This window comes from Sorex araneus, chromosome 10 (assembly GCF_027595985.1).
Source record: "Sorex araneus isolate mSorAra2 chromosome 10, mSorAra2.pri, whole genome shotgun sequence".
NCBI classification, from domain to species: Eukaryota; Metazoa; Chordata; class Mammalia; order Eulipotyphla; family Soricidae; genus Sorex; species Sorex araneus.
This window is the reverse complement of record NC_073311.1, coordinates 43,972,270-43,993,843: the sequence shown is the minus strand read 5'-3', so window position 1 is coordinate 43,993,843 and position 21,574 is coordinate 43,972,270. Positions and strand designations below refer to the sequence as shown.

Below are 21,574 nucleotides of genomic sequence, written 5' to 3'. Positions count from 1 at the left end.
GTCCCCAGTAGAAGGCCTCCTGCTAGAGGTAGAAACAAGGGAGGAAGCAAGTTTAGTATATAAATGTAAATGCCATTTCCTCTTGATTTATTTCACATTTAATTTGTCTAAATAAACTTTACTGTGTATATTTATTCAATGATCATATAATAATATTAGAGAAATAGAACTTTTCACCTCTTTTCATAGGTCCATATTTATACTTATTCATCCATTTATTCTTTTCATTCATTCTATAATTATTTGTGGAGCAGCTATACTATTCTTGTATTGTCAGTTTAGAGTGTTCTCACAGCAGGAAAAAAAAGAAAGATAAAATTTTTTTAGGTAACTTGCTATCACAGGGCTTCCATTCTGAGAAAGACTCAATATTTGTTGGGTAACCACATTTCTTGTTAATGAGTGAATAATAGAACCAAAGCAAAGATTCTAAGAATTTTTTTTCCTGAAATAGCTGGTTTCAAATAGATGTGAAATGCGAAGAAGAAGCAAGAAAAAATAGGAGAGAGAAGGGGAGGGGAAAGAGTAATTCTGTAATAATATGTTGGTAGCTAATAATTATATAGTGTTTCCCATGTGCCAGATCTATAGAAAGTGGAATTTTGTGCTAATTCTTTAATCCTAAATCCTGTAAGGTAGAAAGTATCATCCTTCTAGTTTAGGATAAAAAAATTGAGATTTCATTTTTACAAATTTACATAGCTAGGATATTAGGGAGTTGGGGTTTGAGACCAGCTCACGATATCTGTGATTTTGCAAATTCTACATCAATTAGAAAACTTTCTAATCCTCAACTTTTAAATATCTTCCACTTGCTAAAGGAGAAATGGGCAAAAATGCAAGAAAAAAAAAAGAAAATCGTTTATTAACAAAAAATAAAGCAGAACAAGCTACAATTAAACAAGGTGGTCCTAGAAAGTGATCTTTCTTTCTCATTTGGTAAATATCCTTTAGGCCAGAGATTAAATTTATTATGATCTCTTTCCAATCAGTAAATGTATAATAGGAATAGAGGGCTAGAAACACATTTTGGTGTGCTGTTACAGTATTTGTAGTGCCATGCCACGACAGGTTACACTAAAGTAGCTTGAGTGAGGATTAGCTAAAGTAAAAACTTAAGACCCATACACCCATGTATGTATGTCTTTCTCAGGAAAGATGAGTAGGACTTTAAAGATAAAAGGTGTGATTCAATATTATCAATGAATGGGTAGGTAAGAAAACTTCGTCAAGTTGATGTTACATCTTCTTCTTTCTTTTTAGGAAGTACATTTGAAGAACGCAAGTAGAGGGAGTGCAGGAAACAAGAATTACAGAATGTAGGAAGTCCTGAAGAGTGAAGAATGACATAACACCGGCAGGATCTTTTGTTCTGCACAAATTGTCTGTTGAACACCAGAAGACCTACCAAAAAAAAAAAAGTTTGATAATAACAATGCAAAAGATGGGCATTTCCCCCAATGAAATACGCAAGTAAACATTCCAACATTGTCTTTAGGAGTGATTGTTAAAAGCTTTGCACCTTGCAAAAGATGGTCTTGGAGTTGGTAGATTGCTATTGATCCTTTATCAATAATGTTCAATAGAGAAATATATGTATATACACACTTAAAATATATACATATATACATATATATACACACACATATATATATTTTAGACCCTGCCTCTCAAGAGCCACAAAGCATGGGTGTTGTATAGATCCAATTGCACTAAATTTGTCTCTGAATCTTGGCTATTGGAGCCACTCATTCAGCAGCCTTGTATAAGTGGTTTATTAATTTTTTTATTTGCACTTCTTTCTACACAACCACAACCTATTTGTTTTACAATGTCTAATAATCTTGTTTGTCTATCTCCCCTCCCCTCTCATGGCCTTTGTATTTGCCTAACGTGGCCTCCTCCATAGCAAGAACAAGCAATCAAATATTACACCAGTCTTTGGCCCACAAAACTCTATCTGTGACATTTGTACCAAATATAAATTGGATGCATTTATTTTCAACTCAAAGCTTTATTTTGCCACCTCTTACTTAAAAAAAAAAAAGTAAGTGGTAGCAACTTTGAGGCTAATCATTTTTAGGCATATGTTTGAAGCATATTAAAGTCTTAAACTTTCCATTGTTCCATCCAATGATATGTTTTTATGTAACCTAATTAGTAACTTCTCTCTCTTTATGTTTTTCCATATAAAGCACTATGTAAATTTAGCATATCGATAATACAGGATATATCAACCGTATGCAAAACTCTGTTTTTTTAGTACAATGGTGCTATTTTGTAGTTTGTTATATGAAAGAGTCTGGCCAAAATGGTAAAAGGAGAAAGCAAAAGCAAAAGGGGAATCCTGGAGCCAAAGATGCCACAGAGGGGAAGGGGACTGAGAATCCACTCACGGGGGAGAAAGAAGATCAGTTCTTCCCATTACGCCTTTTTAGGAAAATGTAAGACACAAAGATCATGGATATGAATTGATGGGCGAGTCCAGAGAGGAGTGGGAAAAGCAGAACGCTAGGAATTTCAACACTTCTGGTTTCTTTCTCTCCCTGGAGAGACAAATATGCTGATTCTGCCACAGACACACTTCTGTGTGACCTTGGACAAGTTATTTCACCTCTCTGTGCCTCAGTTTTCTCTTCTGCAAAATAGGGGCAATATGCCATCTTCCTACCTCACCAGGGTGGTGTGAGGATGAAAAGATAAAGTTCCAGATGTTTACCCTGGGTTGCTTAGAGAGTGCAAGGTCAGAGTCATTGAGTTGCTGGGATGTAAGGAATTTTATTTAAAAAAAAAAATCCACTGACAGGTTCCTGGGAAATTGAGTAGCTGAAAGTCCCTGACTTGGCATTTTTGTCAACATAGGTGACCAGCTGTTAAATGACAATAGCTCAAACCTCACGTAAGACATTTTCAAAATGAACCAGAAATATGATTCACAATTTGATTTTGAACTCCGCATTTGGATTTAGGAGTACAAAGTTTAAGAGAGAAATGGGAAAAGAGAAAAAGAGAAAAGCAAAAAGATTTCTCCCAGCAAAAGGGTGATTAACTAACTGCCGATGCTGTCACTCATACACTTCCTGGCAGTTATAAATTAGTCATCCTTTTCCAATTATAAGTGATACACTATTCAGTTTGAAATGCAGTTACCATTTCTCTTGGGTCAAGTGAAAAAAAGCCCCAATATGTTAAATAAATGTTAGACAAATATCTAGTTAAAAACTCAGTTTCTTTAATAAAATTTGCTCTTATATATATATATAGATATATATATGCACATAGTATTGTAGTTGCTAAAATATGCTTGACTGCAGTTGCTAGTTGAAAGACAAAATTTTCCTCCACAACTAGAAATTTTCCCTCCTGTGTCCTTACAAGAGGGGCTTCTTGGCCTTTCGTGGATATTTTTTAATCCACTCAAATAAAAATTGATATCCAAAAATCCAGTGATGAAGATTGGCCCACCGTGGCCACCCAAGTGTCTGTGGATCAAGATTTTCTCATTAGAACAATGAATCATCTGTCATTCAGATCTTTTTATCAGTCTTAGAACTTTTTTTTTTTAAACCTCCCCTGGGGTTGATTACCTCATGCACACTTTATCCCTTTCATTCTTGGAAAGTGTATATGGAAAACAAAATCAACATCTTTAGTTTTCATCCCACTGGCTCACCTCAAGGTTCAGAGGCCAGGAAGAGGAAAGGAAAGAAACTTTCTGGCTTTCTGCACACTGCAAAATGCAGAGCTCACCTAGTGGGACCCCTGCTCAGCCCGCAAGCAACTTAACCCTCATTACTGCCAAGCTCCCTATACAGTGTTCTGGCCACTGCCAGCAGAAGTCAGAGAAACCTTGTAATTTCTGCTCTTCACTTGCTTTTCAGAGAGAGGGGTTTAGTCCAAGGATATGCCTATGCCAGACTCCACTGTCTGATGTCTTATCTCAACCTTTTAAAATAATAAACTCCCAGCAACACTTCACAGGCGATCAAGGAGACTTGTGGGTTGCCATAGTTAGAGAAAGTAATTCTAAGGAGTTTTTGACTTATTTTTGTTTTTCATGGAGTGATTCTATTCATAGGCAAAAATGCCCTAGCAAGAAAGCTACAATATGTAAAGCTGAATTATCTTTCTTAACTTTTCCTAACACATGATCTTCTCCAACTGAATCAAAAGCCAACTAATGAAAAATGTACTGATTATACTAAGTCACTGTCTTCTTTTCAAAAAATCCAAAGAAGCTAATGTGTAGCAAACTCTATAAGTTGCTTGCTCCTCACATTACTATAGCAGGATAATCCAGGATTTTTGGGCAGGAGCACCCAAAATGTTATAGCTGAAACAACTTTATATGCTTTGCTTTGGAATTATATTGCTTTAGACTTTTTAAATGCTACGATTTTTTTTTGTATGTTGATAGGAAAAGCTGCAAATGCTGGTAAGGTTGAGATTTCCATTTCTAGTCATAGTTTCCATTAAATTAACAATATTGACTCCCTACGTTAGATTTCTGTTCTCACTCCCCCAAATTATATAACGATTATATCTGAACAGTTTCAAGAAGGAGATCCCATAAAAATGTTAAGACATCTATTAGAACCCATTCCTCTATTGATAAAGAAAGCTGTCACAATGCCTGCCTTCCACATACACTCACATCCGTGCACATACTTCCATGCCTACACGCACAGACATACTCATTCTAACAGTCCAATGAATTCTTTGACTAAATCACTTCCTTGATAAATCTTAATTTAAAAAAAAAAAGAAGCAGAAGAAAAACCTGACTTCCCTTGAGAATCTTCCCTCTTTGGAATGTCAAAGTCTGATTGATGAAATTATCCCATGCACTGTGGTGGCTCCAGGGTTTCTGATCCTAGTTTATGCACTTGGGAGGGTGTTGAAAATGAAAGATGTAGCACATTTTGCTTTCCCATTTATTGTTTGGCCAGTTATGCCAACGTGGTGCTATTGTTTCTTTAAGAAAGTACTTGACTAAAAAAAAGAAAAAAAGAAAAAAAGAAAAAAAAAGGAAAATTGAAAAAAAAGAAAGCATAGACATATTTTTTTAAAGTATGAAAAACAACAATTCTATAAATATATGGCTTAATAAAATATCATCAAGTCTAGCCACCACCACCTTTCAACATTTTGTCACTCACAAGTAGTACTCTATTCACCAAATTGTGAGTTTGAGGGTGTCGGGGTAGAAGACAGACAATTTTTAAAATTAGAAGTCCCTGTTATTTTGCTGGTCCCCAGATATATCAAATTTAGCAATATATTATCCAACTAAATACCTTGATCAAGAGCATGGAGTATAAATGGAAAAAAAGAAAATGACCGTAAAGGCAAACCAGTGAACAGAATAAGATGATTCGGTTTCTTGTTGATTTTTGTATTCTCTGCTCCAAGACAGATAGTTAGCAAGTGGAGAAAATAAAAATACAAAGAAGAAACAATAGATAATTTCACCTGCAAATAAACAAAACCAGCTTCTGCCACATCCTCGATGACTAATTCTCTGGCATTTGCTAGTTTATAGAAGATGTTCTCCTTTCATCGAAACAACTCAAAGAACTGTTGTTCCCAGAAAAAAAAGCAATCACTAGTCTCACTGGGAAATGCTGGGAAGTGTTTCCCTCTGAGATGGCAGTTACCTATTGTTAAGGAAAGAAGAATTTATGAGAACTTGTTGGAAGAAATTGCTGGCTAACAATCTGTGAAGACTTTTTGTTTCATTTTTACTGGGAGGGTGGTTTTTTTACTTTTTACAGTTATTATGAATATCTTAGTGCTCAAACCTGACTGGTTCTCTTTTTTTTTTATATTGGAATGAGGAATGATAAGTTAAACCCACATAGACTCTTTAAAACTATAGGCTAGATAGAAATGTATGTTTGACTTGTTAATGCTATAATCTGACTATTTAAAGCATTTTTGCTAGTTTTCATCTTAAAAGAGTGTCCTAATTTATTAGAGCACGTTCTCCTCAGCTCTGTTCCCACCCAAATTACCTGAGCTTTTCCACCAGTGTTTTCAAAAGGTAAATCGACTTTATTCACTAGGGAATAATTTCTCTTGAAAATTTAAAATACACTCGTAACTCTTTCTGTCCCTCTCCTACAATCATCCAAAAAGTCAGAATCTGAGGGGACAAAATGAAGAGGAAAATTTTGTTGATTCTTTTTTTGGGATTTGTTTGTTTGTTTTCCATGCTAGTGTTTAATCCGGTAGTACATTATTGCTTCTTGCTATTTTAATATTCTAAAAGTCTTTCCTGTTAGGTATTAGAAAGACACGTAGATATCTTTTTGTGTGTGTGATGTATATTTAAAAATAAAAAGAGATGCGAAGACTGAAGCTTTAAGTGCGTATGGTACAAGATAAAAGTATCCATTTAAATAGCCAAGTCCTATCTGGAAGAATTCTTTTTCAAAAAAAAAAAAAGTCTCTCAGTTAATTTGGTGGCACAGGGGACTTTTGAAACTGTCTTTATTCCTTCCAGCCTTTATTCATGTTTTATCTGCCTCAAATTTTTTACATAGAGCTGACCAAGTTGAAACTGAAAATCAAAAGGGGCCTCTTTAAAAACATACAGCTCACACTCTGATTAAAAATATACAGCTCACATGTTCACTGTTCATTGGTGATGCCACAGCAACCTTAAACTGGTCCCTCCTTCTCTTCATTCTCTGCTCTCATTGATACTGTTTTGAAAGAAAAAGTTTAATTTAGACAGAAACACAAAGTCTAAATGAAGCCTGATGGAGAACATTCACTGAATCACCTGTCACTTTCAAAACAACCTTTCAAGATCCTTCTCCTTTTGAAAATCTCTCTCAGGCCTATGATGCCCTAAAAGAAAAAAATATATATATTCATTTTCTTTCACCCCAGATGCACTGATGTACATGTAGGGAAAATGAAAGTTGAGTGCTAAAATCTCTTGCGAGCACCCACTTACCCACCCGTAGCAAAGTCACTCCTGTTAATCCCTTAATCTGATTTGATCTGGATATTTATCTTGTACCTGCTGCTAAACACACCGCAGGGAGGACTCTGAAACCTCCGTCTATCCCATCTCTGATCTGTGTCTGTGTATCATTAAAATGTCTATTCAAAACATCAAAAACTCTCATTCTGCAGCTTCTATTCAGTTTACAGAAAGGCCTAAAGGCCATGGCAGATCACTTTGCTAAGAGAGTTAATGAATTCGGAGAACTGGGATGACATCATGGATTTTGCTTCATTTGTTTTTATCGCGTTCATAGGCCAAGGGTGATCGATAAACTTGCAGACACTGAATTAATTTTCCCTGCTATTTTGAAACCAGAAAATAATGATTGGTCGTACATTATATCTTAGTTCCAAAGCCTATTTTTTATTAAATTAACTCTGATTGTATTTGAAATTATTATTCATTTATGGCAGAGGAATATTATTCCTAATAATTTCTAAAACTGTAACTAACTGAATCATTATCTTACATTTACTGTTTAATAAGCATATTTTGAAAATGTATGGCTAGAATGTCATAATAAAATGATATATCTTTCTTTAGTAATTACATTAAAAATAATCCTGTTTGGTTAATTTGTTCTTTTGGACAATGGTGTAATGTGTCATTTCTTAAGAATGCTATATAGCTTTTGGAAACTGGCCTCACATGCTGGGGGAAAAGGCAGCTGAGATAGAGAAGGGAACACAAAGTAGAGGATATTGGGAGGACCCATTTGGGTTGAAAGATTCGAGCTGAAAGTAGACTATAGACTGAACGTGATGGTCACTCAATACCTCTATTGCAAACTACAACACCCAAAAGGAGAGAGAACAAAAGGGAATGACCTGCCACAGAGGCAGGGTGGGGTGATGGGGGATAGGGTGGGGGTGGTGAGAGGGATACTGGGATCATTGGTGGAGGTGAATGGGCACTGGTGGAGGGATGGGTAAATGATCACTGTATGGCTGAAACACAAACACGAAAGTTCCTAAGTTTGTAACTGTAGCTCACAGTGAATTTCTAATAAAAAAAAAAAAAACTTTTTTAAAGTAAAAAAAAATACTTTGGGTAAGTTAATTTTCAAAAATCATGACCAACAATTTTCTTATCCTATTCTTATTCAAAAAATGAGATCTTCAAGGGAATTTTGTCAAGCACTGAATCATCTTCCTCCAACTTTTTCAAAATAATGAAACCATAAAAAAAAAATTCTGTATAGCTTTAAGGTCATTGCCATGAAGTAGACATGAAAATTTACCCAGAAAAAAATAAAACTAGTCATACACCAAAGTGGATCTAACTTATAGAGCCTACAGATTATATTGAAAAACAAATGTTTGAAAGAAGTTCTACAAATCTATAAGACATGTATGGATTGCACCACATATGAATTAGAATAAAATATATTTAAGTAACACTCCATTCACTGTAGCCAAAGGAAAGTTACAATCCAGGACATGAAGCTTTGGTAAAGATTGTCTCAGATAAGACACATAACATACAAGTGGATTTAATACCCTCCCACTGTCACTGTCACCCTGTTCTCATCGATTTGCTGGAGCGGGCACCAGTAACATCTCCATGTGAGACTTATTGTTACTGTTTTTGGCATATCAAATATGCCATGGGTAGCTTGCCAGGCTCTGCCGTTCGGGCGGGATACTCTCGGTAGCTTGCCGGGCTCTCCCGAGAGGGGCAGAGGAATCGAACCTGGGTCAGCTGTGTGCAAGGCAAACACCATACCCATTGTGCTATTGTTCCAGTCCTACCCTCCCATGTCAAGAGATTTTGAAAGAATGTGCTCTCTTAGCCTGGAGTTTTTATTTCAGTTATTTGGCAATTATTTACCAAAAATATACTATGCAAGTCTAACTCACATAAGTTTTCCTAGAAGTACAAGGTGAAAGGATCAGTCATTTCCCACTTGCTTTTAAAAGCATCTCTTTTCCTTGTTTTAAAATGCTTTCTAAGGGGCCGGAGCGATAGCACAGCAGGTAGGGCGTTTGCCTTGCACGCAGCCGACCTGGGTTCAATCCCCGGCATCCTATATGGTCCCCCAAGCACTGCCAGGAGCAATTCCTGAGTGCAAAGCCAGGAGCATCGCTGGGTGTGACCCAAAAAGCAAAAAACCAAACAAACAAAAGATACTTTCTAAACTGCTTGAAAAACTATCCAATTGCCACTGTTTGTTTGTTTGTTTTTAAATGAGGGGGTTGTAATAGATTTTAGGAAATCATAATAACACTAAAGGCTACTTGTCCACATGCTGCTCACCGTCACTCCTCACCTTGTTTCCTCAAAGTGTAGGTTGTAGGAGAAGAGATAGGGGAGGAGGTTTCCCTAGAACTAACATTTCTCAGGTCATCATCGATAGTTGGTGATTTACACAATTCCTTCTGTAGCTTCTCTTCAACATGGACAACACTTTGCTCCCTTGGTTCCTCATTGGCTATCTAGTTTGGGTTCTGTGGAGGGTGAGATTGAAGGAGGGTGAGTTGGGAGGCAAGAGCAGTGCTGGGCAGAAATCAGCTGTTCAACCACAGTACTTTTTAAAACTCACCAGGAAACCCTAGACTGCCTCCCTGCCTCCTTGTCTTTTAGTGAGATAGGAACTCCTTCCTATTTAATCCTTCCATTTTCCCCCTAGGAAGAGCTTGCTAGGAAATTCTCTTGCCTTGCATAGCAGTCTTGCTCTATTTACAACTTTGCCCAAGGCTGGGAGTAGGAAGTACTTGGGCTCACCTTTTAGTACTGGGTATGTCCCCAACATGCCTTTCTTCTAAAGAAAAGAGAAATTCTATCTCTAAAAAAAAAAATTCTACCTTCCTTCAAGGTCTTTGAGGTCATATCACAATCATCTTTTACACACGTACATAAATATTATTCCTACCTGTCAGATCTTTATTAGTGATAATGGCCACCATTACAATGACATATTTACCAAACACTTGCATTTGCAAAGATCAGTCACTATACCAAATCCAAGTGGCTTACCTGTATTATCTCATTAGTATTCATAAAAAAAAATCCATCAGTCAAGCAGTGTTATGAATCTTATTTTACAAAGGAAGGAATAGAGGCTTAGAGACAAAAGACCAGCAATAACAGCCTTGAACCTGAGTCTGAGGAGGTCAAAACTTGTGTTTTTTTGTTAATTTAGCCTAAATCCAGACACACCCACAATTCTCTTCACATTGACAGATTCACTTTTGTTCAAATTTGCTTTGACATGCTAAAGATAAATACAGCAAATTGTACCTTCAACAAACCTATTTGTAAAAATAATAAATCATAAATTAAGATAAGCAAGTATTTTTCCCCAATTCCCAAGGTCTCTGACTGGATTTTCAACCATGTGCCTTGTTTTCAAAAGACTTCATATCAGAGTAACTCCTGAGCATCACTAGGTGCCCCCCGCCAAAAAAAAACAGCGCAAAATACTTCATACCTATTGTCACTACTCATACCTCTATTCATTCAGATTGCATTGTTGGTGGGTGTGGTTCTTATTGTGCATGTAGCACCCGTTAGAATGCAAGTTCAGTACACTTGCATTGAAGAAACATAGGTCCAACCCAGAAATAAAACACTTCCATCTAAGTAACTTTAGAAGCTGATTATTAAAAATCTCACCAAGAGCTTTGGCAACAATCCACCTGCTTTCATCTTGACAATTTGTCAAAGCCAGTGTGCTTTCAAGGGATCTGGTTGCATTGGGGTTTCTAGAAACAAAAATGTACATTTCATGAGATCCACATTCCTATATTCCCAACCCTTCAGAGCAGCATCAGTCAGCCCACACCAGGGTTCCTGCTGGCCACAGCACACTGGCCATAGATAGCAATTTTTTTTAATCCATAGGTTGCATTTAGATCACGATGATGGAAAATGATATTGTAGACATTTATGGAGCAGAGGGCAGGACTCCAGACATTTAATGTAAGTGATAAACCTATTTATAGAATCCTAGAGCATGTTTCCACTTCAGTTATAAACTTAAAATATCTTTGTATGATACTAATATAAGTTGAATTTGGGAGAATAGCAATTATGTAAATGAGGAGAACAGTTGTAGTCTTGCACTTTTTGCTGTTTGGAACTTCTCTACTGGCTTAGAGAAAACATTACAAAAGGTAATGAAAACTCTGCTGTTAGTACTTCCATCAAAAGGCTGACAGCTATCTCATTCACAGTGCCCCACAGACAATAAACATATGACCATTCACTCATTTTTTAAAATAGAGTTGTAGAAATTTCTGAGCATTTTTCATACCACATGCTATTTTGTTATAAACTATTTCCCTTTTAGTTTTCTTTGATATTCCAGCTCAGGCATCATTTTGACCTTAATTTAAACTGTACAATTCAATCTTATCTATTAATTTTATATCAGTCCATTAAAGGGTTTATCATAAATTAATGAGCTGATAAGATTGAACAAATTGGCTATCCACAAGGATTATGAAGTTCCCTGTTCCAGAATCTCTGGGGTTGGTGGCAGATCCTGAGCCCTTTTCCTCCATGAAACTTCAGAAGGTAGAAAGCTCAGCTGAAAGCTGGTACCATCCTCACCTGCTCACAGATAGAGATTAAACCTCTTTGGGATCCAATAAAGGATAATGGTTATGGTTAATATAACATCTGGTTTCTAAATGTCCTTTCCTTCTCCTTGTGATGGGATGTGATGATTTTGAAAGAATAGGATAGTCACTAAAAACAGAAACAGATGTAAATTGAATCGGAGACAATTGCAGCAATACATCAGAAGTAAGAATTTAACCTTGGACTTTGAGCAAGGTAAAAAATGTGGCTGGGAGTCTTCCCTTTTTAATGATTATTACCAAGAAAATCTAAAATTAAGTAAGTGCCCTATAATTTTCTGCGTCGACTTTGCTTATGTAGCTCAGTGACTTCTGCTTAGTTTCCAGCCTCCTCCAGGGGGAACAGTGGAGAGACTCTCTTTCCAAATGGAAATCTGGAGAAAGTCATAACATCTGCCCCGGACAACTTTCTAAATTCTCTATACAAGTTCTGTTGCTGAATTCATCATTTCATTTCACATACATGGAGCTCTCTTTCCCAGCTCAAAATCTTGAAAGGAATAGAGAGAGAAAGAGAGACAGAGACACAGACAGGGAGTAAGAGAGAGACAGAAACACAGATGGGAAAAGTGCTTGCTTCTAGAAAGAGCGGTGAAGCAGTAAAAGAGTCCAGCACATTCTAGTACCTAAAATGTTCTGGTCCCCAGTCATCTTTGACTCCGAGCTTTTATTTCAACCACATATAGAGTCTAAAATGTTCAAAGGTCAAATAACCCCTAGACCCAAATTCTTTTGTGGTTATTTTTTTCTTTTTCCTGCCTCTGGAATGGGGGACGTGCTGATCTCTTCCTATAACCAAATAAAGTTTTGTGGTGTGTTAATATCAAAAAGTCTCTCCTGTCATCACTAGATTACACTGCTGCAATGAAAGTCACAGTGTTGGGGCTGGAGCAATAATAATAGTGTGACCCAAAAAGGAAAAAAAAAACTCATAGCGTAATGCATTTATTTTTCTGTTAGAATGCTCTGTTTGTTCTCCTGTTTGCTCTCATAGACATTTCCTCAGCTTCCCTTCATTGGCTTTTTCACCAGGACCAGTATTTCAAAGCACCTGTGCTCACTGGTTTCTGCATAAGTCGGGCCAAGAAGATGTAGCACTAACAAAAGTTGGGGAGAAAAGTCACAGCATCATCCCTTTCCCTCCCTATGTTTATATGGTATGTTGCAGTTCATCTCTCCATGCTTTCTGCCTTCCACCCTGAGCTGCATGTTACCCAAATAGACCTAATTTAAACCAAATGGTTTTTTTTCAGATAGGAAATCACCTGTTCTCCGTGTCACCCTGCTCTAAAGATGGGTTGACTATCTGACACTCTTCATCTCTATGTTCAATCACCTCTTTTATTTGACTCCTCTTCTCTTTCCTACCCATGTTCAGTGTACTCTGTTTGAAACTCCTAGGAAGGTGACAGGGAACATAGGGACAGTGGTGGAGGGTCATTTTACACTTTGGTGGTAGTGAAAATCCAGTAACTTGGTACATCAAGACCATAACTGTTACCATAACTATGACCATGTGATCTAAGCTATAATAGAAAATTAATTATCTAAGAAAAAATCCTGAAAGATTTCTGCCCCATTAACTAATACACACACATAAATAACCATGGTCATAAACAGAAGCTTAGAAATTAAGCAGATGTGAATTTGTTTTGTGGCTCTGACACTTCTAACTGGGTATTTGGGGCAAATTCAACATTCTTTTGACTCTGGGCTTCCCTTTTTTGCAAAACAGGAGTAATAAGAGAATAAGAAGAAGAATAGCCCACTTCATATGGATATCTAAAGGTCAAACATTATCATGCAATAATTCTAAACTTTTAAGCTTCTTAAACAGAGACATTTCCAAAAATAAAAGTAGAAGCTGTGGGTAAACTACATAGGGTGACAAATTTTTTCTTATGCTAAAATTAGGACATTTAAAATAAATCCATCAGCATCATTATAACATTAAAAGGGAAATTATTATAATAGCATGTCATGCATATAATCTCAGAATAAATAATATTTTCTTAAATTTAATAAATTAAGCTTTATGGGAAACTCATCCCATTGTCAAACACACAAGCTAAACACAAATCATTGTTTTCAACCATTTTAGTGCACTCATCAACATATAACTTTAGTCATTCTGCCTTTTCCTTTTAAGCATGTTTGTTCCTACCCATATTCTTCTCTGTCATCATGCTATTCTTAGAAATCTATTAAATGATATTTGATGGCCTGGTCTCTTATTCCTCAGACTTCAATTTTTTCCATAATGTTAAATAATAAAAATATCCCTGATGTGGCACACACTTATTCCATGAAAGAAAAGTGAACCTATTTTCCAAGTCCTTCCTTAAGCCATGAGGATTTATTTAGAATCTTTCAATATGTGTGCAACATTATTCCAAATCCTCCTTGGGGCTGCTCCTGCAGGACCCAGGGGTGTATCAGTCAGCTGGAAAAGCAATTTGAGAATTTCTAGGATTGATTTTTGAAAGTTCAGTATCTACAGAAACAGATGCTATCCCAGCAAATGTTGGCAGTGTGAACTTTTGTGGAAGACACTTTCTGTGGTCTTGTCCGAAGCCTGATCTACAGGATACAGCTACATTTTTAAACACAGCACATTCTCTGCCATATCCTTATATGATCACTTTGTAAAAATCTTATGCAGTAAGTTAAAGGAGCATGATAAGCTAAGGAAAAATCTGTCACTGAACTATTGGCCTAGTGAGTCTTTTAGGTACGTGCATGTTCTCCAAGCTTTATTTGTACAATTTCATTAAGCTGCTTCTTTGAGTCAAACTGTTACTACTTTGACACTTCCAGGGAGGCAATTCCACTGAAGAACCACAAATTCCTGGGTTCTCATGAGACCTTTTACCTGAGAATAAAGTGAATGTAGGAAAATAAATATGTAAATCCATATGCTTCTAGTCAAGGTTGTCTCTGAAAGTCCCAGAATCAGAGGAAAGTATGTGAATAAAGAAGACACTTTAACATTGTTCTAGTACTTTTAATAAATTGTAGATATTTTCCCATACTTTCTCCCCTACAGACCAGCACCACATAATATAGAGACAGACAGGATTAAGGGTAACATCTATTAACAATGAAATACCATTTTCCTTTCCATAAAAATAACTGCCTTTTCTGGGGATCAAACTCATGACCTTGGACTCATTGGCACTCTAATTTAACCATGCCCCAAATATAGGTTTGAAGCCAAAGGATCTTCAACCCACATGCAAAAGTGTAATCAACAGAACCACAGAAAACACATAAAGTAAACAATATATAGGCAGAAGGAACACGAAGTGACTACATTCTTCAAATCCCTTAGTCATCTGAAGACTTACTAGAAATTTCCATTTGCATATATTCCATCACTTTGACTGCAACACATTATCTTCTCTCAGACCCCGAAAAGTTTTCAGTTTATGGCACCATCACTCGTTCAACCAAGTTCAAAACTTGTGGAGCTTTCCTTAGCAACACATTTCACCATCAAGTGCATATTTAGTCTCAAACAAAATATCCTGTGAACTTTATCCAAACTTCTCTCATATCTCTCCTCCTGCCTATACCCAAAGGAATCGTCATTATTCCTTTGCAAACAGATTGCATCAACTGTCTACCAGATTTTCTCTCTTCAATTCATGTATTTAGATGATAACAAAAATTCATTTAGCACACCTCAGAAACTTCGGTGACTACTCAGCGGCTGCTGCTCCAATGTGTTACCTTATATTTCCCCTATATCTATTATATTGTATTCGATTTGCCAAAAACAGTAAAACAAATCTCACAATGGAGACATTACTGGTGCCCGCCCGAGCAAATTTATGAACAATGGGATGACAGTGCTACAGTGCTATTATATTTAAACAATTCTATGCATCCCTGCCTTTTCATAAATCCTTTTCCGGCAGGCACATGCCATTAGCCAATGCCTCCGCCTTGGCTTGCCCCCCACCCCACCCCGGGTGTGTGACCCCTCCACTTACAGCGCAGTTGGGGCGTGGCCTCCACAGTGGGAGTGTGGCCTCCACTGTAGTGGGCGTGGCCTCAGCTGGGTGGTGGCAGCCGAAGTTATTTTCCCAGTTCCCGGTATTCCGGAGTCACATCTCAATTTTAATCACCTAATTTCGTGAGTAAGATCCTACCTATCTCAAGCACTATAGGCCAATAGCCCACTAGTCTATTCCAATTTCACCAAAAATACTTGTGAACACAAGAAGCTATACAAGCCCAATATAAATGACCACATCCTTCGAAAGCTTCACTGGAGGCTCCACATAAGCATAGAGGAACACCTGAGAGTAAGGACATATTATAAAATGGGTGGGGGGGAAGGCAACCACCATTGATTGAGCTCATCTAGAATCCTTTCTTGCTACAGGAGGGAATAGTGGTAGTAAACTGGAAGTAAACTGTATCACACCTTCATACAACCACAACAACATGAAAAAACAGCTCAAATCCCCACCATGAGAAGAGAGGATGAAGAGTCCAGAAGCCTCAACAGGCGTTACCCACAAATATGAGCTCTCCGACAAAGAGTTCAGAGATGAAATGCTGAAGATGTTCATTTGTTCGTATCACTTGTTTTCCCGTTGATCTTTGATTTGCTTGAACGGGCGCCAGTAATGTCTCCATTTGTCCCTATCGCATGCTAGTGTAGCCCAATGATATCTGTTTGCTCCAGGAACAGGAAGAGCCTCAAACCAATCCTTCAGGGTGTTGATGAAGAAGTCTGATTATCTCATTGGTGGGCGGCCATGCGGTCTTTTGTCCTCCCGTGGAATCCAGTCAGTAACAGCTCTAGTCCAGCAGTCGTCTCTGAATTGCATTATGTCTCCAGCCAATCTGACTTTTGATGTCTTGGCAAATGAGACAGTGTCCCTGATTTTTTTTTTCTTTTTGGGTCACACCCAGCGATGCTCAGGGGTTACTCCTGGCTTTGCACTCAGGAATTGCTCCTGGCAGTGCTTGGGGGACCATATGGGATGCCGGGGATCTAACCCAGGTCGACCGCGTGCAAGGCAAATGCCCTACCCACTATGCTATCGCTCCGGCCCCTGTCCCTGATTCTTGACCGTCAACGGAGGTCGGAACTCCGGATTCCTTCTCTCACTTGAGATGTGATACTCCTAGCATAGCTCTTTTGATTCCTCTTCGGGATATCCAAATAGCGTTCTTATCCTGTTTGTGTAGGGCCCAGGTCTCTGAGGCATACGTTAGTGCAGGAAGAACGGTGGAATTGAAACGATGTGCCCAGAGTCGGAGGTCCTTTGTCCTCTTAACCACTTCTTCAACACTCTTGAAGGCGTTCCACGCTGCTGTCTTCTTCCTGTGCAGTTCTGGTGCCAAGTCGTTCCTCATGTTGAGTTCTCAACCCAGGTACACATAGTTGCTGCGTTCAGAGATGTTAGTTCCATTGAGAGCAAATGGAGTGTCAGGGACTAGTTCGTTTTTCATGAGCATTGTCTTGTTGAGGTTCAGCTGCAGACTGACCTTTCCACACTCGCGGTTGAAGTTGGCAAGCATTTGTGCCGCTTGGCTAATGTTTGGTGTTATGAGAACGATGTCATCAGTGAAGCGGAGGTGGTGTAGTTGCCAACCGTCTATCTTCATTCCCATTCCTTCCCATTCCAGTCGTCACATGAAATAGACTTGTATAGTAAAGTTGCCGGATATAAAATCAATACCCAATACCATGTCTTTCCTATACGCAAATAATGAGAGAGAAGAAAGTGACATGAAAAAAAAACAATCCTGTTCACAATCATGCCTCAGAAAAATCAAGTACCTCAGAATCAGATTAACTAAGGAGGTAAAGGACCTATAAAAAGAAAACTACAAAACAGTACTTCACAGAAAAAAAAAGAGGACACTAGGAAATGGAAAGATATCCCCTGCTCATGGATTGGGGGAATTAACATTGTCAAAATGGCAATACTTCCCAAAGCCCTGTACAGATTCAATGTGATCCCTATAAGGATATCCATGATATCCATGACATTCTTCAAAGAAATGGAGCTAACACTCCTGGAATTCACATGGAACAATAAGCTGCCATGAATAAGTAAAGCAATCCTTGGGAAAAAAGAAGACGGGAGGCCAACCTCAAAGTCTATTACAAAGCAGTAATAATTAAAACAGCATGGTACTGGAACAAAGGCAGAGACACAGACCAATGGAACAGAGTGAAATATCCTGACACACACCCTCAAATATATGATTATCTAGTCTTTGATAAGGGAGCAAGAAATGTGAAGTGGAGCCAGGAAAGCCTCTTTAACAAATAGTGCTGGCAAAACTGGACAGCTACATGCCAAAAAATGGGCTCAGATCTCTACCTAACACCATGTACAAAAGTCAGATCAAAATAGATTAGTGACCTCAACATCAGATCAGAATCCATAAGGTACATTGAAGATAAAATTGGCAAAACCCTCTACGACATTGAAGCTAAAGGTATCTTCAAAGATGACATACCACTGGCCAAGCAAGTGGAAACAGAGATAAACAAATGGGACTATCTTAAACAAAGAAGCTTCTGCAGCTCAAAAGAAACAAGGACTACATTACAAAAATAGTATATAGAATGGGAATGTATATTCACCCAATACCCATCTGATAAGGGGTTGATGTCAAGGATATATGAGGCACTGCTTAAATTCTACAAGGAGAAAACATTCAACCCCATCTCTGATGGAGCAATGAAATGAACAGAAACTTTCTCAAAGAAGATATCCGAATGGACAAAAGGCACATGAAAAAATGCTCTTTGTCACTAATCATGAAGGAGATGCAGATCAAAACAATAATGAGATATCATCTCACACCACAGAGACTGGCCCACATCCAAAATAACAAAAGCACTGGTGTTCAGTGTTGGCGCAGATGTGGGTAGAAAGGGACTCTCCTTCACAGCTGGTAGGAATGCCAACTGGTTCAGCCCTTTTGGCAAACAGTGTGGATGCTTCTCAAAAAATTATAAATTGAACTCCCATTTGACCCAGCAATACTACTCCTGGTAATATATCCCGGAGAGACAAAAAGTATAGTTGAAATGACATCTGCACTTGTGTGTTCAATGCAGAACTGTTTACAATAACCAGAATCTGTTAAAAAAAAAAAACCGAGTTCCCAAGAACAGATGACTGGTTAAAGAAACTTTGGTACATCTATGCAATGGAATATTATGCAGCAGTTAGAAAAGATGAAGTCACGAAATTTGCATATAAGTGGATCAAAATGGAAAGTATCATGTTAAGTGAAATGAGTCAGAAAGAGAGGGATAGACATAGAAAGATTGCACTCATCTGTGGAATTTAAAGTAACAGAATAGGAAACCAACACCCAAGAATAGTAGAAATAAGGACCAGGCGGTTTGCCCCATGACTTGGAAGCTGGCCACATAGGCTGGGGAAAAAGACAGCTCAGATAGAGAAGGGAACACCAAGGAAAGGGTGTTTGGAGGACCCGCTTGGTTTGGGAGATGTGTGCTGAACGTAGACTATAGATGGAACACAATGGCCACTCAATGCCTCTATTGCAAACCACAACAGCCAAAAGGAGAGAGAGAGCAAAAGTGAATGCCCTGCCACAGAGGTGGGGTGGGGAGGGATGAGGTGGAGGTCATGGGAGGGATACTGGGATCATTGGTGGTTGAGAATTGGCACTGGTGGTACTCGATCGTTGTATTCTGAAATGCAAACACAAAAGTTTGTAAGTATGTAACTGTAATTCACGTGATTCACTATTGAAATAAATAAATAAACTTAAAAAAATTCTTTTTTTCCATTATCATAATTAAGATACATCCCATGTTCTAATTCTGTCATTCAGAGCAGTGTCAAACCTATGGATCTTTCTCTCCTTTGGACTCCTGTACCTCACTTTTAGCAAAATCATTCATTAATCATATAATCCTCTACCTACGATTTACTTACTTTTCCTTCATGAGATGCTTGCTTATCAATCATATTGCAGATTCTCTGAAAACAGGCACTTTGCTTTAATTCCCAGGAATTTATCAGATCCTCCTCCTCCTCCTCCTCCTCCTCCTCCTCCTCCTCCTCCTCCTTATCATCATCCCGTTGATCATCAATTTTCACCAGCGGTCTCAGTAATGTCTCCATTCCTCTTAGCCCTGAGATTTGAGAAGCTTCTCTTTACACATCCTTCCCAACAGTGATGAATTGGAGGCTCTTTCAGGGTCAGAGGAATGAGACCCATCATTGTTACTGGTTTTGGCATATAAATATGCCATGGGGGGTTTGCCAGGCTCTCCCATGCAGGCAGGAAACTCTCGGTAGCTTGCCAGGTTCTCCCAGAGGGAGAACTAGGCTATAAGATGTCGGAGCTTGGTTTTTATCATATCCTAATGTGGGAAAAACACTATTCTGAGAAATATAGTCATGAAAACACAAAAAACACACATTATTGTAAGAGGGGGGTGGAAAATATATACTCAAGATCCTTGGCAAATAGAAAACAGGAGACCAATAGGAAAAAACATAAATAGAATCACTGCTATTAAGTCAATTTTTTACCCAGGCCCGGTAGTCTTCAGAGGTACAAAATGAATCATTTTTGGCTTCCCTATTCTCCTCTAGCAATCCCTCCCTATAAAGTCCATCTTATCATCTGCTCCTCTACTTCATGCAGATGCCACACAGATTTCTCTTTTAAAGTACAGTCATTACAATTCACTGTCTCCTAGATTCACCTCCACCAGTACAGGGGCCTCTGAAGTTTTGATATATCTGGTCCAAAGTGGGATGTTAAATGGGTAGAAAATAGTGAATTTTGAATATTTAGCACACAAAAATAAATATCATACTTATATATTGACTACATGCTGAAAAGATAATATTTTGGCATTAAGTAAAACACATTATTAAAATTAATTCCAAGTTTCAGTTCACATTTTTAGCTTGACTGTTAGATAGTTTTTAAACTGTTAGTGGCTTATATATTGATCCTCATTCTATTTCTACTGGACATTGCTGACCTAGAAAATCCACTCAACAGATAATGAGCACTTCCTGCCTATTGGGCATGATTCTGCCTAATACCTAACTTCTAGTACAGCCAAAACTGAAACCTGGTGAACTCCCACTGAATGTTCCCTTTCTCCTCCCAGGGCTGCTCTACAGTTTGGTTCTTCTACTTTGGACGACTCCGTTTCAACTTTCCAGAGTTAGGCATTGAGACATCTTTATCTTTCCTCACAGCTCATCCTTTGCCAAGTCCTCCATGACTTCCGCTATAGCCTTGTCTGTTTCCTTCCTCCCTTCTATTCTCACATCTATCCTGACATCTCTCAAACAACAATTTAGTAAGATCTCTGCATCCAACTCTTCTCATTCCAGAATGATCTACACACTGCTACTCTAGCAGTCTGCCTGACCAACTACACTAATGCCAGAATCAAAGAATGATGCATGCAACAGGACATACATAAAGCAATCCTGATAGATCCCTTTTATTTTTTATTGAATCACTGTGAGATACAGTTACAAAGCTTTCATGTTTGAGTTTCAGTAATACAATGTTGAATAACCATCGCATTACCAGTGTACATTTTCTACCACCAATGTCCCCCGTATCCCCTTACCCCCTGCCAATCCATCCCTCCCTTTCCTCTGTGACAGATAATTTCCCTCTTACTCTCTCTCTACTTTGGGCCATTATGGTTTTTAATACAGATAATGAGAGGCCATCATGTTTGATCCTTTATCTACTTTCAGCACACATCTCCCATCCCTCGAACCATCATTGACTTAGTGATCCCTTCTCTATTCCTACTGCCTTCTCCCACAGCTCATGAACAGTCTGATAGATTCTTATAAAGTAATAAAGTGAACATAGTAGATTTATTGAGGGAGCACTACCTGTTTTTCAGTGACTAATAAAATTTCTTTTAGTGAATAGTCATGTCTAAACATCTCCATAATATGATTACACTCAT

The 21,574-nt window shown here is 38.1% G+C and overlaps 1 protein-coding gene across 2 annotated transcripts in view; it reads left to right on the top strand.

The window, feature by feature from the left end:
• The window catches only part of IGF1 (insulin like growth factor 1), a 78,436-nt gene extending 70,832 nt beyond the window's left edge, over positions 1-7,604 (top strand). For both annotated transcript variants that reach the window (XM_004602777.2, XM_012936127.2), the window contains one exon: positions 1,264-7,604. In XM_004602777.2, coding sequence (XP_004602834.2) covers positions 1,264-1,323 — 60 coding nt within the window. In that variant the 3' untranslated portion in view covers positions 1,324-7,604. The remainder of the gene's footprint in view (positions 1-1,263) is intronic.
• The last annotated feature ends 13,970 nt before the right edge of the window (positions 7,605-21,574 follow it).